Raw genomic sequence first — 10,491 nt, forward strand, 5'->3', positions numbered from 1 at the left:
AAACACTGAGAAAGAGCCAGCCACTTTATACTGAAGAGAAAGACCTGGCTTGGTGTATTTGCTGCTTGTTTAGGGTTTAGGTGGCAGAGCTGCTCACAAGTTGGCAGTGAATGGCACAATTTGTAGCACCTCCGTACACATAGTTTCCTTGACCTTACCCCTGAATCAGAGTTCAATCCACAACACACCTGTACTTACTGTTTGATTTAGTACTTTTGCAATCTGCCATGACGTGGCTGCACCGCTGGGAGTCAAACCCTGGATTCACGTACACCCCCATACATGTTGATTATCTTCCCTGTGGCGTGTGGGATCTTCCTGTGAGACGATGCGACACGTCACACGGCTAGAAATGTCCCACACTGGTTGGAAGAGCATGACTTAGTATTCGAGACTTCCGAATACTACGCTGGCCCCCTAATTCCCCAGAGCTGAACCCATTTGAGCATCTGTGGGATGGCCGTGTTGGCTTTATGGATGTTCCCCCATGCCCCCTCCAGCAGCTGTGGGATGCACAGCAGTCAGCATGGCTCCAGATACCTGTGAGAACCCACCAGGACCTTCTAGAGTCACTCCTAGCCCATCTACTCTGGACATTAACTGTTGCTCATAACAATGTGACCCGACAGTGTATATGAATGCAAGGAACACATGAGATGTCAGCCGTGCCTTCTACAAGGTTTATTAAAGCAAGTAAATGCAAAAAAGCAGCAGCTTTAAAACAAAAAAATCTTTCTTTAGACAAAATACAGTCATTTAATCAACTGGCTAATCTGAGCACTAAAGTTGTTACAGGAAAGAAACCTAAATTAAACTTTGTTCTCTTTCTTCTTTCCTTCCTGCAGGAGTGGGCTTCACTCGGGGCGGTCGAGGACGAGGTTATAACAGAAACGCCCATTTGTAATAGTTTGACACCTGAAATCGCAGTTTGCACTTGATAACCAGTGCACTGACCCACATGTTAGTTTTGTACATACGCTGATAGATTTCGATGTTGTTTAAAACTTCGCTTTTGCCTTTTTAATTGTACTTAAAGATTTTCATTCGATCTTTTCTTTTTTTACTTTATGAATGATGAAGCCTTTCAGTGTTTTGCTGATAAATCAATAAAGCTGTTCAGTGTTTTTGCTAATACGTGGTGGCTTGCAGACGCGCTGTGATTCGCTCTTTAAGGGCAGCCGAGCCAGTTCCTCAGGTCGTTCTGCTCAGCGGACGGTTTAGCAGGAGACGCCAGGGCAGGGATCTCGCCGACGACCTTGATGGTAAAGACTTTAGCTGTAACGCAAATGAAAATGTCATTGTTAGGAATTATAATTCATATACAATACTGACTGCATGTCTTATGACTTGTTGGAGGAAATCCACACAGACAGGGAGAACATGCAAACTCCACACAGAAAGGACCCTGGCTGCCTGGCTAGGGAATCCAGCCCAGACCCTTCTTGGCTAAATTTGACTTCTATTTACTTGCATAAACTGTTAAAATCGTAAAATAAATAAAGCAGAATGCCAATTATCTTTGTACACTTCACAGGAACACAGTATGGACTGCAGGAGCAATTCATTTGTACCAGTCATAGGGTGGCAGTGTAAACCTTACTTGCTTTTTATCTCTTTTTTGGCAGTTTTTGCTCAATATAAAGTGTTAACTGGGCATTTTAATGTTTTAATGTAATATTTTGTTAATTGGGACCTTGGGGGGGAAAAAACTACTGGTTCATTTCTTCCAGACCTTGGCAAGCAACAACTGTTCCATGTTCTTGGGGTCTGTCAAAATACAGCAACAGTATACGCACACAATCGGCCAGCAATATTATTAATTTAACAGGAGCAATGTGTTCCCATCTGTACCATGCATACAGACTTGTATACTCTGTTAGCGATGTTACACGTTTCACTAATGTTAACACATTTTGACATGGTTAAACATCTAAAACCGGACTTACGTCCTGAGAAGACGAAGTGTTCGAACCCGTCAGGCTTCCTGGAGTTGGGCACGGAGAGGGCGGAGGTCACCGGGGTGGGGAATCCCTTCCACTTTAGCTTGATGTTGATCTCTCCAGACAGACGCACCTCTGATTGGGAGATGTTAAAAGCATTTGCAGTGAGTGGCATAATGTTGGTATATTTCTTTACTAATTTATTTTTAGTTGAGGTTTTTATGCACAGTGACAGGCGATCACCAGACTTTTATTCTTACCTGCTTGGCGGTTCTTGGCGGCGACTGAGTTATTTGCCTTTTTACCACCATTGCAGGTTGGTGCACTTCCAGCTGGGTAGGAGAGTTTCTGCACCGAACCTCCTAGAGAAAAACATTTTTAATTATTGAGCGTCTCATACTAGGCTTTGACAAGGACTATAAACTGAAATATGAGAGTTATCTATAACAAGTGTGTAAGCACGGTGTAAATTATCCAAATAAATAAATATATATATTTTTTTATGTAATTAGGGTGCTGCCTGAAACACAACCGCACTTGTGCTACAAATGATCTCCCCTACTATCTGATTTTATCACGAGAGTGATCTTTTCATTGTTCATTTATTGATTCATCCCTTTTCAACCAGTTTATCCTGGTCAGGACCGTGGTGGGTGTGATTCATTAAGCGAAAGGCAGTAAACACCCCGGAGAGGTCGCCAGTCCATCACACACACACACACACACACACACACACGTAGGGCAAATTTAGTAGCTCCGATTGACTTGACTGCATGTCTTTGGACTTGACGGTTGAAACCCACACATAAACAGGGAGAACATGCCAACTCCAACACAGAAAGGACCCAGGCTGCCACATTTGATTTATTTTTACTCTAAAAACTGTTAAACTTGTAAGATAGTGACGAAAGTGACGCCCTGTATCTCCTCGTTCACCTTTTTTGAAGAAGTAGACGGTCTCCGGTCTTTTCCTGTTGGCGGGAACAGACAGAGCGGCGACTATTTCACCCGTCAGCCCTCCAAAATCCTTGGCCACAGACCTGGGGTAACCGGGCTCCATCACACCGCTCTCAAAACTCCAGTACTGATCACCCTGTGGAAAGAAAACTACATATTAAATGCAAAAAGACCAGCATAAAGGCAGGAAGGCTCGATATTTCAGTTAATTTCAAGAATGTGGGGTCTGGTGCCACTCCACCACAATTTCAAGCAGCCAGTTCACAGTGTATCTGGTCCACATACTGGACTTGGCACAGTTTTTACACTGAATGCCCCTTCTGACGCCACCATCCTATTTCTGTCCAGGCTTGGGGCTGGCACCCATCACCAACCTCCCTTGTTTTTGTTAGCACAGCTGAGATTCGAATCCTGGATCCCCAGATCTCTTCAGTATTGGGCTAGCGTATTTTACCACATAATGTACCACTAAACAGCAGGGTTGTGGTGGGTATGGTGCCACTCTTGGATAGGGCACCATGTATCGCAGGGCAATGAAGAGTCATCAGTCATTGTGCATACCTTGATGATGTAGGTTTTGCCCTGGCAGTTGCAGCGGGTGAAGGCGGTGTCGATGGGTGATGGCACGCCCAACTCTTCTGTAATGCTCAGAGCGGGACCGGCGGCTCTGGTCTTAGGGTCCACGATCCAGAAGAAATGACCTGAGTAAACAGAAGCAGACATGATATTTAAGAGGTTCCATTGTTGATATATTGGTTGTGGATGCTAATCTGGGATTAACGGATTACCTCGAAAAACGATGATGGAGCCGTTGAAGGGTGCGGTGAGGCCGTCGATTGGCTGGCTATCACAGAGGTCAGAGTTGGAGCTCTCATCTATTATTAGAGGAGGTTCAGAAGGTCAAAGGTGCTGTAAATATTTTACTGTTCTTGAAATAAAGATGCGCTCTTACTGGGCACTGATGCAGTTTCATGGTCCTGCAGAGCCTGAGCTAGGTCAGTCAGCGTGCTCGGTCTGCCCGCGTGAAGGTCCAAGACACTGGAGGGTTGATCCACAGCTCCACCAGCATCTCCACTGATGGACAGGGACATCTGAACGGGGATAGTGAGGGTTTCTCCAGGCGCAAGAGCATCAGCGTGAGGAAGGTCTGATCCAGATACGAATCATATAAAGGAGAAATATTACAGTGATGCCAACAGCAGCCTACGTCTAATGTACACTATGTTGCCAATAGTATTTGGACGCCTCACCATGAGCTTGTCGGACGTCCCATTTTAAAAACAAACGCTCTTAAACTAGAGCGACCTCTGTGTGATCTTTTCAGCTATAATAACAAAAGGCATCTCGCAAGCTTTGAAGTATATCTGTGGGAATTTGTGCCCATTCAGTCAAAAGCATTTGTATGGCTGGGCCCTGATATCAGTCAAGAAAGCCTCAGCAGATGTTCCGGTTCATCCCAGAGCTTTAAAGTGGGGCTGAGGTCAGGGTCTCTGTACAGGTCACTGGAGTTACTTGGTTTTTAAGCTTTTCGAGCTTTTCTTCATGTCTTTATTGCGCTTGCTTTGTGCACAGGGGCACAGTCATGCTGTGACAGGAATGGGCCTTCCCTAAACTGTATAATTTCCTTTATATAACTGATCTATTACAGCTGTGCCCCTGCGCACAAAGCAAGCTCTATAAACACATGAAGAAAAGCTCGGTTGAATGACATCAGTGCCCAGCTATACAAATGCTTTCATCGTTTGACTGAATGGGTACAAATTCCCACAGACATACTTCAAAGTCTTGTGAGAAGCCTTCTCAGAAGAGCGGCTGCTGTTCTAGCTGAAAAGATCACACACAGATCTATTATAATACCATTTGTTCGTGAATTGGGACGTCCGACAAGCTCACGGTCAGTCTTACCTGGTGTGTGGAGCGTAGGGCTTTCAGGTTTGGCCTGATATAGTCCAGCGTCAAGAGGAGAAGGGCCCCCAGTAGGGGCTCCTAGATCTGCAGTCAGGGGCATTAACTCACCCGTACCACCCAGACCAGTGGGTCCAGCTCCTGGGAGAGTAAACCATGTCACAGAAGGTCAGATCACTGGACTGGCTGTTTTTTACCTTGTTCCAAAAATAAAATGACCTGGATGTCAATGACTGACAACCAAAACTGGTTAAATGGTTCTGACCATCACTTTAATAATCAAATCTCAGGAACTCGAGTACCTAAATTCTGTTTAAACCCATCCTTGGTCATATAAAATGCAGAGAAAATGCCATTCAGAACCTAGAGAACTGAATACGTGATCGAACCTGAGTCCTTAGCAGAGGCTTTTATGAAGTTGTGACCAAGTATAATAAGAATTAAGGGTTAGGGGCCTTGCTCAGGGGCCCAACAAAGGCAACAGACCAACAGAGCAGACACTTTTTTTGGATTCAGTGGTAGCTCCGTGGTTAAGATACTGGACTAGAAATTAGAAGGTTACTTGTTTAAGCCCCACTACTGCCATGTTGCCACTGTTGGGCCCCTGATGAAGGCCCTTAATTCTCCAATGCTTGCATTGTAATCAGATATTATGGATATAATTGTAAGTGGCATTGAATAAAAGCATCTACTAAATACTGTAACTGTAAACAGTTTAATCAGCGGCACCAGATTTAACACCAGAGCAACTTGGAGGAGGTGGGGTTTGAACCGGCAACCTTCTGATCATGTGTAAACTATACATAATCTAAAATAATAAAATTGTATATTATTAAAATACTGTAACTGTAAACAGATACATGCAAAGTATTGAAATTGAATGTTGATTCACATGCATCGGAACCCCCCCCCCCGTACATGGTTTAATTCTGTGCATGTAAAACTCACCCTCTCCAAAAGTATCTGGACGTTGTTCTCCACCCGACAGCGTCACCATGAGCTCACCAGCAACACATTCTTAATAAACACAGCACAAAAAATACTATTATTTATTTAAAATACTTTTGTTTGACTATTTGTTGGTTAATTAACACATATACACAAATAAAACAGTTGTTTTAATTCCGAGCCTCATTGAAGCAGGTATTTACTGAAATAGCAACTCGAATTTAAAATCTAGGACATATCAAGAAGGAAAAGCAGTTTCAAACAAAGGCTATGAGTTCACATCCCAGGACTAAGATCTGTAACTCCATCTGCTTCTATTCAGAACTGATTTCCAGTAGGTGTGTTAGATGAAGATCGGACTGTACCTGCTGGTTTGGCCTGTTTGGCGTTCTTGGCTGCTGGTGCATCGTTCACATCTGAAATCATAGAATTATATTTAAGTCATATTTAAGTCAATCATAGCACAAATTTAAGTGGTGTGTTACTGAAAAACGTGTGCACTACAGCCTTACACAGACATAATGTAAATAAAATTATAAATAAAAGTTTTTAAATACAATTTCTAATAATAAAATTTTTACAAATAATTTAAAATAGAAAAATAATATTAAAAAAATTACATATGAAATCATTTAAAACTGTTTTAAATAATCTAAATTAATTAAATAAACTGCATTTTAATTGTATTAAAAAGTGGTGATTAAAATAATTTATCTGTCTGTCTCTATCTGTCTCTAGGGCAGTTGTAGCCTAACGATTAAGGTACTGGGCTAGTAAGCAGAAACCCCATCTGACCCTACCTCCCACAGCCTCCAAACAAGTCGGGTCAACAACTGTCTGTTCAGAATTAGTCTACGTTCAACCAGGTGCACATTTTTTGTCCAGGAAGCGAGTATAACAGTGTATGAGTCTGAGAGGACACGGGTGCAGGGTCTTACTGCAGTGAGCGCTGTAGTCGGAGCAGCAGGAGTTGTAGCGGGTGCAGTCAGGGTCACACTCACACTCCCTCCCTCTGCGAAACGCTTCCTGACAACGACCCCGGCATGAAGCACCTGCCAAAAAACAGCGAGCTTTATCTTCATCGTCCTCACGTGAACGTCTGTCATGATTATTACATTTGTGGATCTTACGGTTGGTGCAAACTTCCTCATAGTCCTTGCAGCAGTCATCGTGGGTGAGACAGCCTTCATCACAGCTACACACCTGACCACGGGAGAACGGTTCTCCACAGCGGTCCTTACAGCTCACTACACACACACACACACACACACACACACATGAAATAAAAAACAATTATTAATTCATCAGCCTTCACTCTTCTGAACAGGCTTTCAAGAAAATTTTATAAACGTTCCTACAAAGTCACTGCAACGTTTTAGGTTCATTAATGGTAACATAAATAATTGTATCTGTACAATCCGCTGGCCCTCCACTGCTGAGATTCAAGTTCGAATATCTGCTGTTATCGACCATTCAGGTGCCTACACACACAGGTATGGTCGAACAGAATAGCGCCCTCTGGCTGATCTATTGTGAAACCATCTCTGGCTGGTGAAAAGAAGTGGTTGGCAACCGAGGGGTGTGTGTGTTAGCAACGGTCCTCCTTGGTCAGAGTCAAGGTCTGCAGCAGTAGAGGAGAAACAACCGGCTAACTGGATGAATAGAATTATAAACTCTATAATCAGTGGTATATTATGCTAGCCCGCTACCCTGGGATCCAGGGTTTAAATACCCAGCAGTGCTGGTGTTATTGTGCCAGCGACTCCAACCAGAATAAAGAGGTGGTAAAACATGGAAATGAAATAAAAAATCAATAAAACATTTACATTTATGACTATTAAATAAAAACAAAAGTCAATGCATGAATAATTCAGTATTTACACTCGACATCATGCAAGGTTACGTTTCCAATGATGTCTAATGGTATTACTGGTATGTTTTATGACTGTGTGTGTATATATCTTGTATCAAGAGTTAATACAGAACCACTAGAGGAAAATAAATTGTAAAACTGGACTCTGGTAGACAATAAAAATAAAACACGTCATGTGTGAGTAAAGCTGCTGACTTTGAGCAGTTGAGAGCTGCAGGACGAAGCCGAACATCAGCAGCACAGAGCAGACAAGAGTCGATCCAGCCATCGTAACACAATGTTCACTGTCAAAACCAAACGATCCACACGTAAAATCTACAGGAAACACAAAATAAAAGTCTAGTATTAACGGAGTGTTTCAGTGTTACTTGAAGACATTGTAGTGTTTAGAAAAAGTGTCGTACCCAAGCAACACTGATGCCTGAGATTTAACAACAAGCGACACTGAGATTTAAAAAAACTGGAAATTTATATAATACATTTAAGGCATTTAGAGGACAATTTTGTTTGTCATAGAAGAAGTATATAGATGTTACCATACACATTTAATGAAGTGATTTACAGTTAGACCATGAATATTAGGACAGAGGATAAAGAGTTCTTACCTGCAGGTTGATCTCAGTTGAATGAAATTTGGTTAATTTGGCTGTACTCGGTGTATATATAGCAGTGAACAGCTGGATTTCTCCTCCGAAGCGCCGGGACATTGTGTAATTCACCACTGCTGTTTAATTAAACCACAACGATTCAAACACTGACCTCCTACACACACACTACACACGCACAGAGTACTTTATTAAATGCACCTACCTGGTATTACGTTCATTATTTATTTTTAAGTTATCATTTAGATGAACTTTGTGGGTGTAAAATTGCTGGCTTTCGGACCCCCACTGACCAGATGTTACTTGGACGGTGGACTATTCTTAGCACTGCAATCACATTAACATGGTCATAACATAGTAGTGTGGGGTGGCACGGTGGCTAAGTGGGTAGCACTGTCGCCTCACAGCAAGAAGGTCCTGGGTTTGATCCCCAGGTGGGGCGGTCCGGGTCCTTTCTGTGTGCAGTTTGCATGTTCTCCCCGTGTCCGTGTAGGTTTCCTCTGGGTGCACTGGTTTCCTCCCACAGTCTAAAGACATGCAAGTGAGGTGAATTGGAGACACTAGATTGTTCAAGACTGTGTTTGATATAACCTTGTGAACTGATGAATCTTGTGTAATGAGTAACTACTGTCCTGCCATGAATGTAACCAAAGTGTAAAACATGACATTAAAATTCTAATAAACAAATAAACAAACATAGTAGTGTGTTGTTCTGGTATGAGTGTATCAGGTGCAGCAGTGTTGTTGGGATTTTTTTCATCCTGTGATTAGAAAGTACAGTGGCTAAAACACGTGACTTCAATCTTTAGAAGAGGTGTCCCAATACTTTTGCTCATGTATGAAAATGAGACTGAATGAAAACACGTCTTGTTGTCTGGCCTCGTCTAGTGTTTAATTACAGCTGCAGAAACATTCAGCACCACCAGCCGCGTTTCATTTCACCTTCCTGTTCATTCACTAATTGTTATGGATTCGACCGCAGACGCACTCATGTCAGAGCGACCCGACAGAAGCTGGTTTAACTAAAGCCAAACGACTTTATTTCAATCGTACAATTAGTTCTTGTGGTGTTTTTATGGCTTCAGGATCAAACTGCAACTCAAATCATCTTTTCAGACTCCCACTTCATGCAATAAATATTTATTAGCGTGAGCGGAATGCACCAGTCACACAAAACACTTCAGCACGTCCTGTCTGCTGATTTCATCTCCAGATCTGTGCCCAAACATTCATATAAAGAAATTAAACGTCGAAACCTGAAACTTATTCTGTAAGAATGATTAAAAGCTGTAACTTTCATCAAGAGCTGGAATAAGAGTTATGGACATGTCCTGAATGTCATGTCTGTCTGCATCTGTTCTCTTTTGTGACTAGATGAATGAAACATGGTGCTGCTCCACGTTGAGAGTCGTGCCCCTGAGTTTCCTTAAGGGAAGGGAAGGAAGGTGGATTGGCTGCATCAGATTTGCCCTAGCTATATGGGATTATGTAATGCCAGGATATGGATTGGCGCCCTGAGCATGGCGTATTTCTGCTTTGCGCTTAGTGTATACACTTGGTGTTGGATCCACTACGGTAGTATGGTATAAATAAATGAATTAATTAACACGTGCAGCACTGGCACTCTCTCATCTAAGAGCTTAAATGACTCAGCGTTAGATGTAAAAACATTTTAATTGAAGGATTAAAAAGAGGGCGTGTGAGGAACAGAAGTAAATGTGAGGGAACATATCCGCTCTGTGGGAAGTTCCTCTTTGCTGAGGTAATGTCTTTCTAATGAAAATGTCCTTCCACACCTAAAAACACATGGTTCTGATTAATAAAAGGTTTCTGTTCTTGATATTACACTTCAGAACGCTGCTGTCCAGACGTGTGGCTGCTGCCTACTGACTTCTGTCACTACTTATAAAACTAACACTCTCAGACAGCCTCATTAAACAGGAACATCTGGTAACTCAGAGGTCCAATAGTGTTTAAATTAATGTGTTTCAACCACAACAGTTGCTAACAGGTGTAGTAAATCAATTATATAAAGAAAATGCTTCCAACTTTGCAGCAACAGTTTAGGGAAGGTTCTTTCCTGTTCCAGCATGATGGTGCCCAGGCTGTGTTCAAAGCAAGCTCTATAAAGACATGAAGAACATGAAGAGCCCTGACTTCAGCCCCACTCAACAGCTTTGGAATGATCTGTGACATCAACATCAGTGCCCAGCTATTTTAATACATCTGGTTGAATGGGCCTACATTTCCTCAGATTCTTGTG

At 42.4% G+C, this 10,491-nt stretch overlaps 2 protein-coding genes across 7 annotated transcripts in view; one reads left to right on the forward strand and one right to left on the reverse strand.

The window, feature by feature from the left end:
- Positions 1-7,083, forward strand: part of tpra (translocated promoter region a, nuclear basket protein) — a 38,766-nt gene extending 31,683 nt beyond the window's left edge. For 4 of the 6 annotated variants that reach the window (XM_063016998.1, XM_063016999.1, XM_063017000.1 and 1 more), the window contains one exon: positions 846-1,541. In XM_063016998.1, the coding sequence (XP_062873068.1) occupies positions 846-904 (59 nt within the window). In that variant the 3' untranslated portion in view covers positions 905-1,541. Of the gene's footprint in view, positions 1-845; positions 1,542-6,488 lie in introns of those variants that run through there. The other 2 variants (XR_010015502.1, XR_010015501.1) reach the window with 2 other exon arrangements.
- prg4a (proteoglycan 4a) lies at positions 1,169-7,891 on the reverse strand. Its single transcript, XM_063017291.1, has 12 exons — positions 7,819-7,891; positions 6,881-6,997; positions 6,689-6,802; positions 6,116-6,166; positions 4,803-4,943; positions 3,857-4,044; positions 3,686-3,767; positions 3,459-3,598; positions 2,877-3,033; positions 2,201-2,302; positions 1,947-2,075; positions 1,169-1,275 (listed from the first exon to the last, which is right to left on the reverse strand). Exons 1-12 carry the CDS (start codon positions 7,889-7,891, stop codon positions 1,169-1,171), a joined length of 1,401 nt encoding a protein of 466 aa, XP_062873361.1.
- Between the last annotated feature and the right edge of the window lie 2,600 nt (positions 7,892-10,491).

The sequence above is a fragment of the Trichomycterus rosablanca genome, chromosome 20 (genome assembly GCF_030014385.1).
Source record: "Trichomycterus rosablanca isolate fTriRos1 chromosome 20, fTriRos1.hap1, whole genome shotgun sequence".
NCBI classification, from domain to species: Eukaryota; Metazoa; Chordata; class Actinopteri; order Siluriformes; family Trichomycteridae; genus Trichomycterus; species Trichomycterus rosablanca.

Bases quoted from the DNA above. Each gene is read 5' to 3' on its own strand.
- prg4a (XM_063017291.1), bottom strand. From the start codon at position 7,891: ATGGCTGGATCGACTCTTGTCTGCTCTGTGCTGCTGATGTTCGGCTTC. The intron at 6,998-7,818 runs GTCAGCAGCTTT...GTGTGTGTGTAG, and splicing joins GCAGCTCTCAACTGCTCAAA to TGAGCTGTAAGGACCGCTGT. The intron at 4,045-4,802 runs GTAAGACTGACC...TATCTGGATCAG, and splicing joins CCCTACGCTCCACACACCAG to ACCTTCCTCACGCTGATGCT.